The 23,359-nt window shown below is 43.3% G+C and overlaps 1 protein-coding gene across 5 annotated transcripts in view; it reads left to right on the top strand.

The window, feature by feature from the left end:
- The window catches only part of pclob (piccolo presynaptic cytomatrix protein b), a 59,626-nt gene that overhangs the window by 13,345 nt on the left and 22,922 nt on the right, over positions 1–23,359 (top strand). For 2 of the 5 annotated variants that reach the window (XM_077567231.1, XM_077567228.1), the window contains exons 9-19: positions 72–1,214; positions 1,300–2,346; positions 2,584–3,648; positions 8,953–9,735; positions 9,852–16,275; positions 16,613–18,177; positions 18,264–18,529; positions 18,875–19,709; positions 19,804–20,848; positions 21,590–21,658; positions 21,995–22,021. In XM_077567231.1, coding sequence (XP_077423357.1) covers positions 72–1,214; positions 1,300–2,346; positions 2,584–3,648; positions 8,953–9,735; positions 9,852–16,275; positions 16,613–18,177; positions 18,264–18,529; positions 18,875–19,709; positions 19,804–20,848; positions 21,590–21,658; positions 21,995–22,021 — 14,269 coding nt within the window. The remainder of the gene's footprint in view (positions 1–71; positions 1,215–1,299; positions 2,347–2,583; positions 3,649–8,952; positions 9,736–9,851; positions 16,276–16,612; positions 18,178–18,263; positions 18,530–18,874; positions 19,710–19,803; positions 20,849–21,589; positions 21,659–21,994; positions 22,022–23,359) is intronic. The other 3 variants (XM_077567232.1, XM_077567230.1, XM_077567233.1) reach the window with 3 other exon arrangements.

Below are 23,359 nucleotides of genomic sequence, written 5' to 3'. Positions count from 1 at the left end.
CAAAAACATGTATTTTTTCATTTGTAAGAAAATGTCACTTGATATTCACGACTTTCTTGTTTGTGTTGTAGAAAAAGGAGTGGCTATGTCTGACATGCCAGATGCAAAGCGCTCTCGCAGCAGCAGAATCAGTGGCGCCTCCACTGATGAACCCTCAGCCATCACCCAAGAAAGAGACACCAGCAGCTGCAACCACCAATCAAATTAAAGATACGATTTTAACACAAGCAGATGCACCGGACAAAAACCAGAAGGCAAAACCAACACCAGTAACATTACAAAAGAAAGAAGAGAGCTCAGGTTCAGTCTCAGTCCCAACAAAAGACATTCAAACTGTTTTGCCACCAACAAAGGAAGGCAATATCTCAGTGACATCTTCAGCTGAAGAGAAGCCTACTGCAGTTTCACTTTCTGATAAACCATTGACTAATCAACCTCCTCCAGTCAGGACAGATTCTGAATCTTCACTGAAGAAGAAAGATGATCATCCTTTACCTAACTCCCTTGCAACAAATGAGGCATCAGATAAGCAAGTGCAGGAATCAGTCATAAAATTGGTGGATCAAGTAGTCACAATAGCTGATAGTAAACAGCTCCCCAAACTCCCAAACAAGCCTAACCTTATTGAAAACATACTTACAAAATCAGGTCCTTCAACAGTACAACGAAATCAAGAAAAAGGAACTGATCTAAAAAATTCTCAGGATGGTGTCTCAAAAACAACCGAAGCAGTGACCGGGAAGATGATGGGATTTGGTTCCACACTCTTCAGTTCAGCATCATCTTTGATAACCTCTGCTGTTCGTGAGGAACCCCGCACGACACCGCCGAGTTCTCGTAAAATGTCCGCCCCTGTACAAGGTTCAGATAAAGTGTCAGCATCTCAGATTCCACCAGTCAAGCCGAGCCCTGCTGTCTCACCACTCAAAACATCCATAAACAAAGTAAAGTCAGCTGAGGAAACAATATCACAACAGGCTCAAACTCAAGTAAAGGCTTCTCCATCAAGAACAAAGAAAGCAGACCAAGGTTCAGAAGAACCTTTAAAAGTAGACAACCAACCTGCTCTCAAAGCAGCACAAGCAAATTGTCCTCTTTGTAAGGTTGAACTTAATATGGACTCCAAAGATTTATCTAATTACAACACGTGCACTGATTGTAATTCCACGGTCTGCAACAAATGTGGATTTAGTCCTATGCCAAGTAAAGCAGAAGTAAGATATAACTTTTGCATTACATGGATCACATTTGTGTTTGCTGTTAAATGTGCTAATAATTATGTGTGTTTTGTGTTGCCAGGGAAAAGAATGGCTGTGTCTCACCTGTCAGATGCAGAGGGCGCTTGGGGCTTCTGAGCCTCTTGGGCTTCCACTTATAAAATCTCAACCATCACCGAGCAAAGAAATGCCACCTGCCTCAATTGAGAAAGACACAGCAATACCAGCTTCTCAGAAGGACACTATTATATCTAAAGCCATTCGATCGGACAATAAGATTGTAAGTGTTGTCTCTATAAAAGAAAGTGAATCCCCTTCTGAACCCACTGACAAGTCACCACTTGCAAAAGCTTCATTACCTGAAAAAAGTGGTCCTACTGCAGTACAGAAGACTGATGTTGCATCTGTTTTACTTGAAAATACCTCTAAGATACAACCTAGATTAGCTCAAAAGGAGCCTCCAGAAACCGTGACCTCCACTATAAAGGTTGCTCCCCCAACAACACCAGAAGCAGCAAAAATAGCACCCCAACAACCTGCAAAAGCTGTGAAATCTCCAGCTAAATCTGTACCGTCAACAACTCAACCTACAAAACAGGAATCTGGAGGCTTCTTTGGTTTTGGTGGCGCAAAAGTACAACCTACTGCAGCCAAACCTGCTGAATCTGTGACTGGGAAGATGTTTGGCTTTGGGTCATCTTTCTTGAATTCAGCGTCCAGTTTGATAAACTCAGCTGTTCCAGATGAAACTAAAACACCGCCAACACCACGCAAGATGTCCATGCAGGCTTCTCCTAAAACGACACCACCTGCCTCTCCTAAAACATTACCTGCAAAAGACACCAAAGGCCCAACTCTCCAGAAAACAGAGAAAGAAAAACTGGACAAATCACAGGTGAAAACTACTCCTTCAGTTACACAAGATAAAGTTCCAAAAACTCCAGTCATATCTCCCAAGGCACCCGTAGACACTCAGGGGGGCCCAAAAAAAGCTGAGTCCACCTGCCCACTCTGTAAGGGACAACTTAATGAAGATGGAAAAGGTACTCCCAACTTCAACACCTGTACAGAATGCAAAATGACTGTCTGCAATCAGTGTGGATTTAATCCAATGCCCAACGTATCAGAAGTAAGTCTGATTTACAGAAACAACACACATTTCAGTAATTTATAAGCAGTGGTCACTGATAGTGTACTGGTTTAGGTATGCATGTGAGTGTGAATGTTTGTCTTCCCTCTAATTGACTGGGGACCAATCCTGGATGTAGTCCACCTCTTGCCCTCAGTCAGCTGGGATAGGTTGCATGCTGTAAAAATCATTGCAAGCTCATGTTACCAACCTTTGTATGGCTTTCTTTTTTCAAAGGTACAAGAATGGCTGTGTCTGAGTTGTCAGATGAAGAGGACACTTGGAGCCTCAGAGCCCACCAGACCTTCTGTAGTAAAACCGAAGCCCTCACCAGTCAAGATTGCTTCCTCAACGTCAGAACAAAAGGATACAGCAGTCCAGCCAGAGAAGTCAAAGTTACTCATAAAAGATGGCAATCAAGTGGATAATAAGGCTCCCCAAGCTGTAACGCCAAAGACTGATTCATTGCAACAAGATTTAATGCCAAAGCCAAAAGATCCTTCAGGTGTTGACCAAGGAAAGGCTCAGAATGTGGCAAAGCAGCCACAGCAGACTGGAAAACTACAACAGACAGATGATTCTGAAACTCCAAAAGCAGAAGTCAAGGCAGTTGCTGCAAAACCGGCAGATGGTAAACCAACTGAACAGGCTTGTAAATCCCCAACTCCTTCAGTTAATTCAACACCACCACCAGCTGTGTCTGCAAGGACAGAGTCTGGCTATGTTTCTCAATCTCCGAAACCAGAGGTAAAGATCGTTGCTGCAAAACTGGAAGATGGAAAACCGCCTCTACAGCCATCTAAATCCTCAACTCCTGTCAAATCCACACCACCACCTGCTGTGTCTGCAAAGAAGGAGTCTGGGGGGTTCTTTGGATTTGGTGCCCCTAAAAAACAACCTGCTCCTGCCGCAAAGCCCACTGATACTGTCACTGGTAAAATGTTCGGATTTGGCTCATCTATTTTTAGCTCTGCATCCACATTGATAACATCCGCTGTTCAAGACGAGCCCAAAACTACACCCCCGGTCTCTCCGAAGATGTCTCCTGCAAAGGCTGCACCAAAACCACAAGCACCTCGACAAGCCAAACCTACTCCAGTGGCCCCGTCTAAAGTAGAGAAGAAGCCATTAGAAGCCACAGAAGTGGCAGGAGGTCCCAAAGCAGACGTAACCACCTGCCCACTCTGTAAAGTTGAACTCCATGTGGACTCTAAGGATCCTCCCAATTACAACACCTGTACGGAATGCAAGAGCCTTGTGTGTAACCTCTGCGGATTTAATCCCATGCCTCATACAGGAGGGGTAAGTGCAATGCTTCAATCTACCATTCTTAATCAAAGGGGACATATTGACATTTATTTTCTCAATTTAACACTGTTTAATCTATGACAAGCTTTTGTCTAAATACCTCAATGATTTGAAAAAAAAAAAGAAAAGAAAGAAAAATCATAGTGCCTCTGCATGATAGTTTTAAAACAGTGTATTCCAGTGGTCATCGCTTGAAATTGGCTCTAGATCTTTGCCTAGAACAGTTTCCAGTTATGGTTGGAGAACCTCGGTGCGGGGTGGTTATTACTTTATGTAAATTAGCCCGCAATTAGAGAAAGGTTTGCTCACACACACATATTTAGAAATAGGCAGATAACAAAAGATTTACTTGGTTATGTTATTTCACACTTCATGAGTCGGTGCAGGCACTCCAGAGAAGCAACTATTTGTCTACATTAAAAGCAATTAAACATTTTCACCTTTTTTTTAATGCCACCCTAAAATCGGCATAATGTACATTGCATACATGTACTTTGATAGAAGACAGATGCTGTCTCATGTGTTTTTCTCCAAGTTGGCTCACTCCCAATCACCAGCCACTCTCTCTAACCAAGATACCCATTCGGTGCCTTTAAGCATCTTTGTGTTTTAGGAACACATTTTTTACCCCTCTCAACTGGTAAACTAAATGCAATAATATGGTGAATTTGAACATGTCTTTAGAAAAAAAATGCAACACCGCAGCGGTTCCCCATAGAAGAGGGCGGCGTGGGAGAACGTTGCTTCTCGGGTGTCGCATCAATGCGTACATTTAAATGTAGTCCTTTGCAATCACAATATTACAGGGGAAACCTGTTGAATGGTAACGCATTAATTCATTTCATTTAGGTGCAATCCTGCGGGGGAGAAGCGCACTTGACTTAAGATGAAATATAAAAACTTTATTCAAACGGTTATAAGAAAAAAACGGAGCGCAACACACAATATATGCTGTGATGTGAGCGCATGATAACGTACGGCTGGTAATGTTGCAAATGTAAGGACGGATTAAGTTGTGTATGTAGATGATGGACTGTGATTTGAAACGGTACAGCTCAAAAAGATAACTCTCCGGAAATGACAGCATATCTATGCGAGGTCTGATAACAATCTCACGACAAATATTTAATTCCCTGCGCAATAATGCGGCACCTTCATCAATAGGGTCATTGGCAAAAAGGACATGCCATGTTCGTGACAAAAGTGAACTTTACATTATAGACTATATGCATATTTACGCAAAAACTCGCCGCAACGGGCTTTATGAATGAGGAAATTAAATGTGGTGTGTGGCTGGCAGGAGAAGGGGACAGAGAAAACCTCAAGGTTCATTGTGAAAAACCTGCAACCGACCAGGTTTGGTTTATGGAACATGTTATTACGGTAACTGATCGAGAGCTTAAATTACCTCTTTTTATGAAACAGGCTAGAGTTACCTCTTCTTCTCTGGTTTCAGTTACTTCCCTTTCTGAAACGGAAAACGCAGTTTCCCACATTTCAGAGTTTCTTGACCCAGAGTTCTCGCTAAACCTGTGAAATAGACCCCTGGACATTCAAGTGCTGCCATTACATCTGCCTTCAGCAGATCCCGGGAAACACACAAGCTGCATTAAGGCTGTTGTGCAACAGCATTAGCGAGATGGGATCTGATGTCAGTGCAGAGACTCAAGCGGGGGTGCGGTTCCCAAAGCCCGTGGCAGATTTGAGATGGTAACGTCGTGCGATATGCCAATAAAGCAGAGATGAGGCAGATTACGTCAAACGGAACATTTCGTTAGAGCAGGAGAGACTTCCTTTCGAGCCATCTGCTCTATCGCTTGGATCAGTGGTGCCACGTCAATTCTCTCTTTATTGTATGTGGGTGGGCAGTACACAAACTACATGTACCCGCTTTGTGAGCACACACATGCAGGTTACTGCAGGTTGCCATGTGATGTGCTTTCCACTTTCATTCATCCATGTGGAAAGCAGTTTTTTTTCTGAGAAAAATTACACGATGATCATCATTTGGCGTACTAAGGAAATAAATCATAAACAGTCAATTTATAACAAACCTGAAACAGGATTCAGGGCAGCACGTTGAACTAGTGGTTAGCATTATGATCAAGGGGCCCTGGGTTTGAATTTGTGTTTTTGAGTTTATATGTTATTCCCTCTTCTTTACTCTGGCTTCCTCCCCCATTGCTGAAACATTTGTTTGTGTGGCTGTTTTTCAACATCTTTATGTCTTCCAAGAGACATATTCCAGATTTTGTAAATGGCAAATAACCCTAAAATAGACCTCCTTAATTATGTAATTATCATACTGCAGTCACCAGAGGGCAAAGCCTCAGATGAGAAGGGCCATATGGATGAGGTGTAGCCTATACCATCCAAGATGTACTGTATTCCTCCTTAGAGATGCTTGAACATGTGTAAACAGGAAGGGTCGCCTATTTATTTGATAGCAGGAAAGAGCACGGCTTTGGTTGTAGGACAGAGTGTTGAAAGGGTTGAAAGACATGAGTGCCGGGAGCACGTCTCTCCATTTGATCCTTTTGATTGCTCGTTGTGCTTCTGACCAAGCCATTAAAATAGCCTGCAAAGTGACTGTTGTCCTGATAAGTAGGGCGCACGTGCACCATGCTTTTGTGTGTGAGGATGGAAAGATTGAACTCAGCTGAAGGTTTTTGTTTACCTTTGGACAGAAAATGGTTCTATGCGCAATGTGTGTTCATTATTTGAACAATAAGAGGAAATGCCACTTGCTGTAATATACAGGTTGCAATGGCTGTTAGCCTTGAATCATAAATGCATTACTGTGTTTGTGTTAGAGGAGGCTCCTTTGTTGGAAAGTGTATTTTTATCTTGTCTGTCTAGGTTTTGTCTGCAACATTTTCTTTTCTCTTCATCTCAACCACAAATCACCACTTCATATTCACCATGTGGGTGACTAAGACTATATAGAGACTAGAGAGTATAGAGAACGAGACAAGACCAAGACTATATATCTCAAAGGGGGAAAAAAAATCACAAATTATGCTATGTTGTTTTTGAAATATAAAACACATATCAAATCTAGGGAGTGTGGCACTACAGGAGACATCAGGAAGCCAGCGCAGGACCTGCATTCTGAGTTTCTCACTGATCACAGTAGAACGACCGGTCTTGATGCGAAACCCAGAGTCCATCCTGTCCGAAACTGAGACAAGACTGAGAAAAATCAGATCCCGAAAATCACGACACTACTGAAAATACAGGAATTGGAAAAGGCTACTCAGTACTGTGATTGGTCCAATATGCCCTCGTGATGAAACAATGACAGGTCAGAGCTTCTTCGTCAAACAAACCAAATACAAAAAAAGTATTCATCTGATCACCTCGCAACTCTGTGGACAAATAAAAAGTGGACAGTCATTTGGCTTGTTTACTTTTTGGTACAATTTAATGATGGCCCATTTTGTGTACTATGTATATATAATGGTCCGCAAACCAAAACTGCAAAAACCCAATTCTGCAGGACAGTCAGTGTTCTCTTGTAAGAGTTGTAAACTCTGGTACGCACTACCCTCAGAAATAAAATGTATCTTGGATTTCAAGAAAAACAACAGTAGTCACCTTCAAATAGTGAGTCTTTTGGGTGAGCGACTGAGTGAGTTTTTTTTACATCATATAAATGCCATATTGATATGAATTATTGAATATATACATCGTATGTTTAAAAAAAAAATATATATATTTATTTATTGTTATAAATTGAGGTAGAATGTGAGTGAGTGAAAGTTAATATATATGTCATTATAAGTGTGAAATTGGTTGTATATTACAATATGTATATTGAAATGGTTTGGCCTTTTTAACTGATTTATATATTACATTTTATTTTGTACAGTAATGTGGAAGAGCCCAACTGGTGACTAGAGCTGAGAAGTAGCACTAGCTATAAACTCTATGCCTGACATTAGCTAACTTTAACTGTATTGTCCCTGTCAAATAATGTGGTAAAATGAAAATAAACTGGTGCATGTACAGTGGGGATGAAATGTTACAGGGTGTCTTCAGCCTTTGTTCATTGCTAGGCTTTGTCTTAGTTATGGCCACTGTGACCCTCCACCCGACCACTCAGTGGTGAATTAAAGTTGCTGTTATCTGCATTTTTTTAAATGACATCTGCTCAACCTCAAGTTAGTCCATTGAAGCTTTCTGACTGCTGGTAGGCAAATGCTGCAGAGCTTTGAATGTTTGCATAGCTTTTATGATCTCGATGCTTCTGTGTTGTCGTTTAGTTTTGTAGGGGACATCCATTTTAATTATCTCTGTAGCTTAGCATCATTTTTTTTTAATGGAATGTCAGTTGGGATTTGTTGGGTTTATGTACTTGCCATTGTATTGTTTGTAATGTTGTCAATGTTAATTGTTGCAATCATATTTTTCCTCCCCTGGATCGTAACTGTATTAAACAAGCCATTTAATACTTGACGCTGCTTCACCTCATTCCACTGCGTCTTTTGTTGCTTTGCCATTTATCAGATTAGAAAAACAAGGCTCGCATTTCCTTCTTATATTTTGGGAGGAAAGCACTGTGCCTAATAGAGATCAATAGGTTAAGAATCTGTGTGAGTGTGTGCTTTTGTCTTTGCTACATTGTAGGGCCCATACATGTGTCTTTTTCCAGCTTTAACTACCATTGTGGGGACCAACATGAAATTTTGGGGACATTTTGGTGGTCCCCATAAATTCAGACCTCTTTTTGAGGGTCAAGACTTAGTTTTAGAGTTTAGGTTTGAATTGGGTTATGGTTGAGGTTAGGGTAAGGAATGGAGGTAGGCAATGATTTTTGATGGTTGGAGTTAGGGGAAGGGGCTAGGAAATGCATCATGTCAATGAGATGTCCCCACGATGATACAAAGACAAATGTATGTGTGCGTGTGTGCGCGTGTGTGCGTGGGTACGTGGCAGGCAGGAGTTTTAAAGTGTTGTGCTCCGTCTGGGGTGCTGAAAGCCGAGCATCTTCTCATGTGCCAAAGGAAAGTCTGACAGAAAATCAATTGCACACTTGCCACCCCCATCGGCAGTAGCAGCGGGCGATCACAAATCAGAGGCTTAGAGTCAATATACTGTAGTCCAATAGTGCATTTAAGAAAATATAACCTTGAGTTAATTTGAGTTATTTCTACTCACAATGTAGCCCATTTAATATTGCTATGAGATAACTCTCCATACCTTTATAAGCTCTGGAGGACCTTATCTCATATAGAGAATGTATAAGCGAAGCAAATAACAAATGATGCAATATGCCGTGCTTATGTTTTATTACAGAAAGAGTGGCTTTGTCTCACCTGCCACACCCAAAAGGCTTTGTTGGGACAAACAGGAGACTCAAGGAAAGTGCCTCAGCCTTCACCTATATCAGCAGTACAAGAGACTCAAGCCATACTTGCAACCAAAAAGGCAGAGCACAAGCCAGCCCCTGCGAGGGCCGAACCTGCAGATGTGGTTAAAAAGTCACCAAGCACGCCGACCTCCACAAAGACGGGAAGCATAGGTCCGACAACCAAAGCGGAAACCTCAGCGGTGGCAGCTTCGGCAATGGTTGAACTTGAACATGAGTCTTCACTTGTACCCAAAGCAGTGAAAGATATACCCGTTAAAAAGGAAAACAAGAATTTAGTTGAACCTGCAGCAGAACCTGTTCAACCAATAATGGTCTCCGAACCTCCATGCACAGATGTTTCAAAAAGTGTAACAGCTGACAGAAAAGAAGATTTAGAGAAAGCAGAGACAAGTATAAAAGAAATTCTTCAAATATCAAAACCTGATCCCTCAGAAGCAACAACTGAAGTTTCTAAATATGAAACAAGGCAGCCTTCATCAGAGAAGATTGCTGTCAAAATACCAAATGTTGAAGACCAAATTAAACTGACTGAGCATATCAAACCTGCACAGAATGAACAGATTCAGGAACAGTCTCATGAACCATCAAAAGGTCAAGATTTGACACCAACTGACAGCCATAAAGTTGTTAAGTCAGCTGAAAGCAAGGCCAACATCGCTCTCTTCCCAAAGCTACAATTAAAATCTACAAAGGACATCACCGTGAAAGTAAGAAAACTTTGTTTTTATGTGATCCGTTTATGTGATAATTCATGTCTGCCTAACAGAATCATTTTTTACAACAGTGATTTGCTTCACAGATATTTTGTGTTCTTGTGTTTTAGGTGGGGGACGATGCAGCAAAAGAGCCTTTGAAAATGGAAAAATTTCCTGATGAACTGGACAACCAAGTTGTTCCCAAGGCAGGTCCCAAAGCAACATCCAAAGCTGAAGAAGATGCTCAACCTCAGATTTTACCTTTATCTGAGGAACCAAATGTGGAGCAGGTGGTGTGCAGTGTGAGTAAAAATGACACAGAAGAAGATAAAAGCCTCACAGTTAAGGAGGCTGTTGGAGGTGGTAAAAGGCGACTTAGTTTCCCAGTAATAGAAGAGAGCAGCGGAAGTGATTTCTCACCTTCACCTTCCCCTGAGGTTCAGAGGAGGAGACTGAAGGTGGCTGATGTGTCATCTATCAGCGAGGAGATCAAAACAGAAAGTGCTGATTCATCTATAGAAGATGAAGACTTCATCCGCAATCAGATCATGGATATGGGCGGTGAAGAGGAAATGTCTCTCTCGGAGGATGAGAAAGAAAGGAAATTGTCCCATGAGGAAGCTATCAAGAAGGCTGGGCTTGATAATGCCTCCATAAAATGCAAATCACTCTCGGGCAAACGCAGCACAGATAATGAAAGCACACTAGTCTGGACAAAATCCCCTCTAACGACATGCGAGGCCACAACAAAAGAAACCGTTCCCAGCATGACTTTAAAGAAAGCTATTCCGGTCATCAGACATAGACAAAGCACTGATGAAGAGGTAGAGAGCATCACTGAATCCCTGTCAAAAGGCTCATCTAGTGTGCAAGCATCTAGCTTCACACCGGGGTCGTCACCTACGTCAGCATCATCCCTGGAGGAGGACAGTGATAGCAGTCCAAGTCACAGGAGGCTTAGTGGGGACAAACAGCTTCGCAAGGGTAAACACAGACATGCGACTCAGCCACTTCCCACCATTGAAGACTCGTCAGAGGAAGAGAAATCTCGCAAAGAAAAGAACCAACTCAATGTGCATGGTCGATTGTCTCCAAATCAAAGTGCTTCCCCTGCAGAAGATCTTAGACAAGTCATGATAAGGGATGAAACTGGTATAACATCTAGTTCTGAGTACTGGGCCAGCATAGAATCAGAGCCAGAAGCACAACAGGCTGTACAGATAGGAGGCAAACCTTCTCCAACAGTGATACCATACACTCCATCTGAGCCATTTGAAGGAGAGGAAAGCATTTCAAAATCATTAAAGAGTGCAGAAGAAGCGTATGAGGACATTCTCCAGAAGGCCAAATCTATTCCAGGTGATAGTCCTCCAGGTGTTGAGCCACTTTATGGTGGCATGTCAATTGAGGACTATCTTTATGAATCCTTGGTTGAGGAGCCTGAGATAATGATGACTGACTTTCAAGCTATGGAACTTAAACAGGAAATCAGTCCTGAAACTGAACATTTGAAGAAACTCAGGTCTCCAGAGGAAGTATATGAAGAAATGATGGAAAAAAAGAGGGAATTAATGATGATCGAACAAGAGTTTAAACAGGCCCAGACAGCATTGGAATCAGCCTCATCTGTGTCTCCTCCAGTTCCTGAGACCTACGTTGTAATCATGCCCACGGAAGCCATATCACACACTGGAGAAAGTATGACTCCCGAAAGTGGTGAAGCTTCTGATGAAGCGCCAGTCAAGAAGAAAAAACGACCAGCTCCACCACGCCCCACTGAACCGCCTAAGCGAACTGAGATGACTGTTGTTCCGAGCACATCTGGCTCTATAGGTTTTGTTCGACCCATGGTACCTCTTGATCCTGCACTTAGAAAGGCACTCTTCCCCATACCTGACCTTAAAATTACACAATGTTCATCAGGGGAGGAAGAGGATGACAGTCTAGCAGATGAGTATGGTGTTGGTATTTCATCCGACATTACCCCAAGTGATGATTCTGAAACTAAAGACGACCAATTCATAAGCTCACCCTTGTCCGAGACAACCGAAATGGAACCGATATCCGTGGTCTGTGAAATCCCAGAAGCAAAACCTATTCCAACTCCAATATCAGCCCCAGAACTGACTACTACACCTTCCCCTGTATCGCCGCAGTCACCACCAACTTCACCGGCCACACCTGATTCCACTATAGAATCTAATGCCACATCTTCATCCTCCTACCAGGCTCAAACACCTCAATCATCAGACTCAACCCCTCTCTCTACACCTACAACCTGTTTCCTAACTCAAACACCACGAGAGGCTTCGCCACTTAGGTCAACTAAAGGTGAAGTATCTTCTAGAGAAAGCGCTACAGTTATTGTAGCAATTCCAGATGTGGTTTCCGATCCGTCTAAAGCTGAAACAGTGGTCCAAGCTAAGTCATATGTTCCTGTACCTTCAATCTTAGCCTCAGTGGAGAGTCCTCCTCCAGTTATAGTTGAAATGCCAGACTTGGTTTCATCACCCTCCCAAATGCCCACTGAGGCCCCATCAGTGCTAGAGGTGTCAGCATCAAGACCGGAACCTGTTGCTGTCACAGCCAAGCCCACAGCTCAATTTACTGAGCCATCAACTACAAGCATTAGTCAAGGATCTGTTTCATCTCCAGCTCTTGTAGCTACTTCGACTGTTACTCCTGTACCATACCACGACCCAGTAATTGTCCAGATGCCAGACCTAGTTTCAACTACATCTCAATTCTCAACTCAAACAACTACACCAATCTCAACAATCAAAGCCCAGACACAACCAAATGTTGTACACTCAGTTCAACCAGCAGCTACATCAATGGTTCCTATATCTACCCCATCAACTACTATCATCAAAAAGAAAGTCCCACCGCCTCCTCCACCACGGTCAACATCAGTTTCACTGCCTGAGCATGGTGGAGTGCGGCTACCAATAAGGGATGCACAGCATGTCTCCACAATTGTGTCTTCCACCATCTCGACTGGAACCACAGTTGCAGCCCAGCCAATGCAGTCTGTAGTTGTGGACATACAGCCACGAATGGAGGATATGAAACCAGATGACGTGGCTGTAGCTCAAGTAGTGACTCCAACGAGAGCAGGGCATGTGGTTATCATAGTGCCAAGTGTGGAAAACATGTCTCGGATTTGGCAAACTAATCAAGACAGCACAAAATCCTCACCTGCATCTCAGGCACTAAGTACTGAAACAGTCACACAGCACGTAATTGTGAGGTCAACCACAGATTCAACATTACCATCTACTACAGTGTCAGCAGTTCCAACACTCTTGCCTAAACCCGCTGTGAGAACTAATGTAGAAATGGTAGCAATACCTGTAGCTGACACACCTCCGCCACCACCTTCCACTTTACCAAAGCCCACTATTTATCCAAAGTCACAAGTTCCTGCTTCAGCAACAGCATACCAGGTTCCTGTTTCTATAGCCGGCACTAGTCCTTCTTCTAAGGCTCCTCCACCAATACCACCTAAGCCTGTAATAATTCCTGCTGGACTGGTTTTCAGCCACAAACCAGGAGAAAGTGTCAAACCACCTCCTGTTGTTGCACCAAAAGCTGCAACACTGCCTAGGACTAAAGCACCACCGAATGCCTTGTCACTTAGCTTGACTCGACCTGCGGAGAGTAAGTCAGGGGCAACGTCTCCCAAGTCACCGCTATCTCCCAGACATGCCAAATGTTTGAAAACATATGTGGTGATAACTCTGCCGTCTGAGCCTGGTTCACCAACAGAAGTGATAACAGTCCAGGCACCAATAAGACGAGGATCTATTCCAGCTACAAAAGGGCCAGGGGTTCGAACAACCCCTTCAGAGCAGAAAACACACAGTGAAACATTTTCAGCACAGTCCACTGTAAGAAGAGCATCTGTCCCCGCTGCAAGGCATCCACCGCCAATAACCATAGCTTCAACAGTTCCATTAGAACATGTGTCACCCAATAATACTGTGGTCTCTGGAGTGCAGCCTGAAAGAGATTATTTTGTGACATACCCTGATCCGGAAACACCAGTTCAGGCCTGTAGTGTACCAGACCCAATAAAGAAGCCATACCTACCTGTGGTAATGCAGCAACAACAAGTCGTTTATCAGCCCTTGCCATCAACAACAATGCAAGAATACAGCATAGGGACTTCAGCAATTGTGCAGAGTAAAGCCACTGCAGCATTACAATATGACTCATCTGTCACTCAACATCCAAAAGTGGTCTCAGAAATCACAACGCTTTCAAAAGAGATTTTAGCTGACGCTAAAGGTCCTGTGGCCCAACTACAAACAATGCCACCCCAACAGCCTTTGACACAACATGCATCTATTCTGATAGAGCCTCGGTTAGCTTCTGATGTACTAATTTCCCAAGAAAATACAGTTACAGTATACTCCAACAATCTTCGTTCACAGCATGAAATTGGAATAGAAAACGCACAACCACAACCAGAAATTACTGGTGGAATCGTTATCACAGAAACTTCATTAAGGTCACCAATGGCAACGAGTCAGCAATTACCTGTAGCAACCGAGCAAATACGCTATTCTGCAGCGGGTTGGTGGACCACTCAACCATCTGTGGTAGAACCACAAAAGGATTATGTTGTTACCATACCAGATATACCAACATTACCTCAGAGGCATCAAGAGGTTGCACCAGTTCCTGTAATACAAACTCCAGAACTGATTCCTTCAGCTGTTAAAACGGAGTCACAACGTGTGTCCCCACTGCCAGAGGAGCATCCTATTACTTATACGCCTGAAATGCATAAAACACTTCAAACGTCAGTCATGCCATGCTCAACACCTTCACTTGAGGTCATTGCATTGCAACCAGACGCTACACGTAATGTAACAATAGAGGCTGTTGTGAGTCAAGTGCCAATGCCATCCATGATACAATCTCAGGCAGTGTCTTCAATGTCCCATGCAGTTACTACTGAACAAACTTCAGGTGAAAGGAGGCCATCAATATCATACACAGATAAACCACCATATAGCACAAATGAAATATTTACCTTTCCTACAGATTATAAAATGTCTTCCCAGATTGTTAACGCTGGGGTCTTTGCTGGCACAAGAAGACAGTCTTTAACCATGCAGCAGCCCTTGATAATAAACATGTCAGCTGAGAAAGATATCCCAGGTGATGTACATAACACCTACAGAAAAGATTCATTTCCTTCAATTGAACCACCACAGCTACTAACATATTCATCTGAATATGATCGCCCACTGGAGATAATAACCACTGAGGCGTACACAAGGAGAACCTCAATACCTGCAGTACAAGACATCCCACCTGATATAGCCGTTGCGCCGATTACCATCACTAAAATTCAACAAGAGTCAATTGAAAGTCAAGAGATTCGAGGACCTGAGAAGGTTGTCTCTAGTTTGAGTCACAAGTACTCCTCAGTATCAACTACAGGCCAGCCTGCAGAAATCCAGCCGAGCTTAGTCACCCAAGTCGTCACCACAGAGGTCCAGAGAACTACCGTGTCTGTTGTCCATGAAAGACTTCCACAGCATACTCCACCCAGCGTAGCTGCCACCATAAAATCCAATGAAAGTAAATACCAAGTTCAATCTAAGCAAGATGGAAAGATAATCTATTGTGGGGATGTTATGGATCTACGTACTATGAAGGTTGGTGCGAAGATGACTGAACAAGGCATGGATTTAACTCCACCTGAGCTATATCGACAGCCATCCAATGATTCTGTGCGTCAAATCACAGCAGTGCAGCCAGAAATAGTAAATCTTAGTGCTGAAGTTGTCCCTGCAACTACGCTGTCAGTAGTAACTGATAGCATCACAATTGTTACATGCACAGCCACCATTGCTTCATACGGCAACCCACCAGCAGAGAAACCCCTCGACTTGCAGGGGCCTGTTACATCCTTACCCCTGCCTCTCACCACATACAAACCGTGCGAACCAGTGGCACAAATTGTATACAGACCAGTTAATTCCCAGCCTGTAGTTACTTCAGCACCACCCACAGCTCAATACATACCAATTAATCTTTCATATGGAGCTCTCGTCAGGAAAGGCAAGCAATCAGTTACTCCTGCCTCAACAGATATCACCAGCGTTCTATCTTTGGAGGCAACGGGTGCTATGGATCTGTCCAACTACAGACCAGTAAGATCTATTGTAGCATTATCTGGAACAAGTCCTGAAGTAATAACCACTGTTGTTGAGGATGATGGGACACCAGTTGACCTCACAGCTGGTAGAAGGAGTGTATGCTGTGATGTTATTTACAAATTACCTTTTACTGGAAGTTGTAGAACGCAACCGCCTGTCACAACTCAGCCTGACAACAGTTTGGTCCAAAGAGATGATCAGTATGGTGGTGCTGGACAGTATGGCATTGCTGGCGTGAATGGTGAAAAAGCATTCATATCTGAGGCCAGACTCAGAGAGGTAGAACTTTTTGCTTATGATGCCAACAAAGACTATGACTATCTCAATGGATCTACAGATGGAGCTATAGACCTCACTGCCACCAAACTTCCTACTGGTGAGTATAGTAGTCGTTCTGTTGCATGATAAATTGGATTTTCATTTAAATCAGTGGCTTTTTATTTTTGCATTCTGTTGCTCTTCTTTTAGTTGTATTGATTTATAACTCTTGTGATTTTTTTCCCCTTTTCTTCAAACAGATGCATGTGTTTGCCTGCGTGTGCTCCCGCAATATTTTGGCTTTGCATCTTGTTAGCCGAAAATGGCTTCAAATATGCATGTGCATGGACATGTGAATCCAGATTAAGTAGGCTTACTTCATAGACCAAATGACTGTTTGTAAAATGGTGTGTATTTCAAATAGTAAAAACTATCGCTCTGACTTGTTATGGCAGGTAAACCTCTAGACTACACTAGCAAAGCTACTGCAACCTTTGCTGGGATGACTCCTTCTACATCTTCTCAGGACAAACTCACCTCCTTTGGTGTCAATAATACTCTCAGAACTTCAGATGGAATCGTTTACTCCTCTGTCTCAGCCCCAGTTCCATCAACATATGCAGTTACCACACAACCTGGCTCCGTCTTTAGCACCACCTTAGTGCCCACATCAACAGCCCAGAATCAGCCTGTGCCCCAACAGTTTGGCTACAACCCTGCCACAGACCAAGGTCAAATTATTCCTTATGACACAGGGCTTCCAAAGGAGCTTCTACCCACAGCATTGGCTGACATCATAACAGGATATCCAGAAATGTACTCAGATGCCACACTAGAAGCACTCGCAGCTTCCCTAGATGTGTTAGCCTCTTCTCCAATATTCCCTGGCTTAGACGGTACTAAAATGGCTCAGTACCAGATGGAGAGGGAATTTCTAGAGCTAGAGAAGCTTAAACAGCTCTGTCTTGCTGAGGAGTTAGAGTGGGAGAGACAGGAGATCCAGCGCTATCGTGAACAGGAGCAGTTTATGGTGCAACAAGAGCTTGAGGAGCTCCAGGCTCTGAAACAACAGCTTCTCATGCAGCAAGAAGAAGAACACCATGCTCACATGATGGCCCAGCAGGAGACATATGCCCAGCAGAAAGAGCAATTGCAGCAAATTCAGCAACTCCAGCTTCAACTCCAGCGGCAGTTAGACGAGCACTATGGTAGCACAGGTACCACGGCAAACCTTCTTGAGGCTAAGTATGCAGGAGTAGGGGACAGTGGACAATACTGGCCTGTCAAAGATGAGTCTACAGGTCCATCTATTGGAACACAGTTAGAAGAAAGTCAGAAACAGCAAAACATAGCAAAACGGTTTCAACATGATCAGGACACAAGCAAAAAGATCATTGACAGTGGGGTGCAGACAGACGATGAAGACTCAGCTGAAAAGCAGCATATTGGAAGACGAAAGAAGAACAAAAGAAACGTTGATAGCTCTGCTCAGAGTGATGATGAGGACAAAGACGAATGGGATGCTCCCACAAAAGCTCGACGACGCTCCCGAAAACACAGCAGTGAAGGAAAACATAGCTCAAAAGTGTCTAGCATTGCTATCCAGACAGTTGCTGAGATATCTGTTCAGACCGACCACTCTGGATCTATCAAAAGACCTAAAATTCAGATGGATACCAAGGTGGAAATAATCAAACACATCTCAGCTCCTGAAAGCTCTCAAAGAGGGGGTAGTCTTAGCTGTCAGACAGATTCGGACAGAAGCCACACACCCGTTGAGGTGGGTTACAGCACACACCTCACAACTGATGCCACGGCGAGGTCGAGAGGTTTCTATACGTCAGTGCCCCCTCTATTGCATGAAACATCAGTTGGAGGACAGAAAATGCTGACTGCTGATCCAAGCAGATTTTCCTCTTGCCCTCGGTTGAAACCTGGCCAGAAGTCTTTATCTGATCCTAAATCTCTGAGTGCAGCCACAGAAGATAGGATGGGTGTCTACTATGCAGACGCATATTCAGTGAGTGACAAAGTTAATTTATATAATACAGTAAGCAATCCTGATTTAAAAAAAAGGTAGATTAATTATTTGTTCATATGTTCTAGGGTCGAGGCTCCCCCTCTAGCACAGGTAAGAAGGTCAAACGAACACTCCCAGACCCGCCCCCTGAGGACGACCCGCTGATGGGACGTTCAGGCTACAGCACCAACTCTGCCCGCCGTCGGCTAGCTCGCAGTACTACAATGGCCCGGGCCAAGATCCTGCAGGACATTGACAAAGAGCTTGATATGGTAGAGAGGGAATCTTCAAAACTACGCAAGAAACAGGCTGAACTGGATGAAGAGGAAAAGGAAATTGACGCAAAGCTACGGTGAGATGCTACAGATTAAACAGCAAACATTTGCTTTTGAACGGATTGTGTGACACAATCCATTAACGATTCTGGTTGTCACCCATAATTTTGATTAATCCCATTGCTTTCATCCCTCTTTTGCAATCATCCTCCCTAATCCATCTGTATGCCCATACTTACCTTGCTAGTTTATAGGCTAAAAGGCTGCCTTGACATCATTCAATGAGACCTCTCCAAACTCACGCATTGTGAAAGGTATTATTGTGTGAGAACCCATAACATTAGCAACTTTGTTTAAAGGGGTCAAAGAAACGTTCCTGAATTAACAATTAGATGGTAAATGGTGATACCTTATGATTGCAGGTACCTGGAAATGGGTATCAATCGGCGAAAGGAGGTCTTGCTGAAAGAGCGAGAGAAGAGGGAGAGGGACTATCTCCAGGGGGTGGCAGAAGAAAGAGATTACATGTCAGATAGTGAGGTTAGCAACATTAGAGATGACCGGAGTGATGGCCTGGAGAGGCCACGGACGGCACCCCAATCAGAGTTTGATCAGTTCATACCCCCGCAGACAGAAGCTGACTCCCAGTACAACACACTCACAAGTCCCTACTCTCATTACGGCCAGTACGTTCCCCAAACTCAAACCACGAGCCATTATACCCAACATAATCTGTATGAACCGCAGTCCGTTTACCATCAACAGGTGTCTCCGTACCAACATGTCTCGACCCTATCACTCTCCCACGGTCAGGATCAGACAAGCAGCTACCAGCATGCCCTTCTCTTACAACAAGGAAAGCAGCGTCAAACCAACCTGTCTGATTTAGAGCCTAAAATCGCAACTAACTATGAGGTCATACGTAACCAGCCTCTAATCATTGTGCCGACCTCCTCAGAGAGCGGCTTTGGGGTGGCTCATCTCGGAGGCAAGTATGGCAGCTTGGACTTGAGGCTCGGGCTAGAAGAGAGGAGTATGGCTTCTAGTCCCATGTCAAGCATTTCTGCAGATTCGTTCTATGCTGACATCGATCACCACCATGCCAGAAACTATGTGCTCATTGAGGACATAGGGGAACTCACCAAGGGCTCCACAGGATTGAGTACCACTGGCTTGGGTTCTGGATTTAACCTGCCTGATAAAGAACTATCCAAGGCAGACAGACTACTTAGGGCAGCAGAAGTCAGACGCACAGAGGTACACCCCCATCATTTTTCTTAATAATTACCTTTGTCAACTCTCTCCACTTTCCTTTCTGTTATACTTATTTTTCCCCTTTTTTCCCCTTTAGGTAGCAGATTTTTTAGGCCAGTCCCAACTTCAAGGTTATGGTAAAGGAGAAGAAGACAGTATGGAGGAGCCCTATGAGTTAAAGCTACTTAAGCAACAGATCAAGCAGGAGTTCCGGAGAGGAACTGAAGGGCTAGAACATTTATCGGGCTTGGGCTATCCCCAGTATCTGTCCAGTGATAGCAGCTTTCGCCACTTCCCTAAAGGAGAAAAATATAGTATTGGAAGGCTCACACTTGAGAAGCAGGCTGCAAAACAACTCCCGGCTGCTGTGCTTTACCAGAAACAAATGAAGAACAAAAAGGGTTTAATAGAACCAAAGGCCATCACAAAATTTTCCCCCATTCAGGAGAGTCGGGATTTGGAGCCAGACTTTGGCAGCTACATGGGATCTGGAGCTTCATCTGTCACAAACCTGGCTGCCAGGGCAAGGCTACTTCAGGATGAGATTACCTTTGGACTGAGAAAGAACATATCCGAACAGCAAAAGTACTTGGGCTCCTCACTGGGAGCTAATCTTGCGGGCTCTTTGGGTCAGTCCCTGGGACTTGGGTCCACTATTAGGGCCTCTGTCCAGGATGATGGCACCTACCCAAGCGGCAGCCGTTCCAGACCATCATCTCGTCCTTCTTCCCGACCCTCTTCCGTCTACGGCTTAGATCTATCAATCAAACGTGATCTTTCCAGCTCCTCACTACGACTTAAAACTGAGGTGGAGGTATTGGACGCAGCGTTTGCTCCTGGTGTGACCAGAACAAAGCCCACCAGTTTACCTATCAGCCAGAGCCGGGGCCGTATCCCCATCGTTGCACAGAACTCAGAGGAGGAGAGCCCCCTGAGCCCGGTGGGGCAACCAATGGGAATGGCTCGGGCATCAGCAGGACCTCTCCCTCCAATTTCTGCTGACTCCAGGGACCAGTTTGGTTCGAGCCATTCCTTGCCAGAGGTGCAACAACACATGAGGGAAGAATCTCGAACTCGCGGCTATGACCGAGATATCGCATTCATCATGGACGACTTACAAGGTGCCATGTCGGACAGTGAAGGTAAATGGAACCAGAGACCGTTGCAAGAACTCAACTGTGTGGACTTGCTTGTCATGCATGCTACTGTTGAGTGATCTTATGTGTTATTCAATCATCAGTACTTAAAATGTGCATTGCCTGTTACATGTTACTCTACATATTACTGTGTCATATTTAGTATGATTCTATTTAATGTGTTGCATGCTGTTCTTCTCCATTTTAGTGCATAAGCTTGGGTTTATGTATGGCACAATTAAGGTCTATCAACATTTCTTATGTGATTTTATATGCATGTCTTGTCATCATTTAGTCATCTTTGTTTTGTATATTTTTAGTCTCCATTATATTATGTTAATAACTTAATAAAAGACATGCAGTAATTTACACTATCGCCATATTATCATGTAAATTGTGTTAGATTAATTCTGTCTTTTTTCATTATCTGCATTTGATTTTGCATCCTTGCATGTTTTTTCTAGAAGCATTCACAGTACAGTATATGTTTTGATTTTCCATCCCAATAAAGTCAATGACTTCCATATTTTCAGTTATCCTCATTGCCATTTTAGAAAGAAATCCAGATTTGTCGCTGCAAAATACACATTCCCACTAAAAATTCTAAACACTGTCTTGATGATGAATTAGTATTCCACTCACATCACATGTAGCTTGTGGATTGTTTTGTGTAGGCTCTTTCTAGGTTATGAGAAGATGATTTGTGTGCTGACTCCACATATAAGTGTTAATCTGCCTTGATTACAGGACTCAGTGAGTCCGTGCTGATGTTGAACAGAGAGGAAGCCAGAATCTATCATGAAAGTATCGCACACGGTAGAGTATCATAGTTAACCAACTCTCAAGGCCCATTTACACACTGGTTGATGGATGAGCTTTTTCCCCTTTAGTGTATCTTGTGTCTTTTTCATAGTGCCTCTCCTTTAAGTGTGTACACGTAGCGGCTAGTTGGTTGCTGTAATTTCAAGCATGCATCATACATTAACTCCCGCTTTTATTGCATGTGCCAACATACACTCCCAGTACGTAGAAGCTCCTCTCAGCGTAGTTCCTTGACTTCACAGGCTGCTGCACGCATTTCTTGAAACAAAAAAAACAAACATATATCATTCTTTCAAAAAATATATAAATATACACAATTTTGTACCCCAGCTGGAGGCCCAAACTGGAATATAGAAGGTGAGAGCATTCTCCCATGTAGCAACATACAGAATGTACTCCTCCATGTCGCATATCATTACTCTCCTGAATGTATCACTTTTCTATAAGTTATGAAGTGGACCCATTCTGGAATGACTCACATCTCAGTGGTAGAAAGTCTCATGCTATTTAGTGGAACCCTTAGTTGCAATTCATTTTGGGAATGACCCATCACAATAGCACATCTGCTGCACTGACTAAGTGAGTATGCATCATTGGGGAATGGCTGCACATCACAGTGGTTCCGTAGAGCATATCAGTTGCTTTTCTGGTTGTCTGTGTTCATGTATGTTTTTCTCACAAAAATGTGTATTTGGAATGAAACTCCAATATACTGCAAGTCAGTTTCTGACTGAAAAAAAGCCTTCAAGGTCGACATTGCTGCTGCACACCGATTCTTGATAAGAACATTTTCCTCTAATTTTGATAAGAACACTTAATCCAAGAAGCACAGATAATGGGATCAGGCGTTTATCTAACATTTACATAACTTTACAAGTTCAGGGGCCACAGGGCATAGGGCAATACAGGAGAAATAAGTTTCTCAACAGAATAATGATAACGGCTAAATAAATAAAATATCAGGAAAAGAGCAAAATCCTGCTTTTCTCAAGATGGAAATGTTCAGCTTAAAATAACAAGTAAACAAATAAACAGATTTGGGCTCTTCCGTCTCTCTGTTCAGCCCCGACAATGACAGATGCTCACATTTTCAGCAAGTGCGCACATTTTCGTCAAATGGTTTATGACACAAAGCCTAAAAAAATACACGGACTGAGAACGATCGTCTGTACTGAGCCAGATCGACGGATGAAAACCTTCTTCAGTTGGTGCTTGATCTGTGTATCTATTCGAGCCTTTGCGTCTTCAAGCATTCGCTGAAAATGTGTGTGGGCATCCGTCAACCACGGGGCTGACGGAGAGACGGAAGTGCCCACCTCTGCAGATAAAGAGACTTACTGTTATACACTAAAACCAAAGTAAAGGAAAATCAAAACTACTCACCCTATTAACGATTTGGTTCAAATCCAGATTGTACAACTTTAAGGACTCACTATCATTAAATTGATAACCCACCAAATACCGAGCATTGCCATCTATGGAAAGACATAATCCTTGGTACGGCACTCGTATTGGATCTCATTAGATTGCTCAAATGTATTAATTAAGTTGGTTTGTGAGAGCACATAGGCTACTGTATATAAGCTTTTAGTATCTGTCTCTATTCTAAGGTGATGTAGGAATCATACGTTAATGCATCAATGCACATTTCCATCAGTCTTTATCAAAGCGGATGAAAACAATAATTTTTGCGCA

The sequence above is a fragment of the Vanacampus margaritifer genome, chromosome 6 (genome assembly GCF_051991255.1).
Source record: "Vanacampus margaritifer isolate UIUO_Vmar chromosome 6, RoL_Vmar_1.0, whole genome shotgun sequence".
Lineage (NCBI taxonomy): Eukaryota > Metazoa > Chordata > Actinopteri > Syngnathiformes > Syngnathidae > Vanacampus > Vanacampus margaritifer.
The sequence above is the reverse complement of the archived record's forward strand: the minus strand, read 5'-3'. Positions and strand labels throughout refer to the sequence as shown.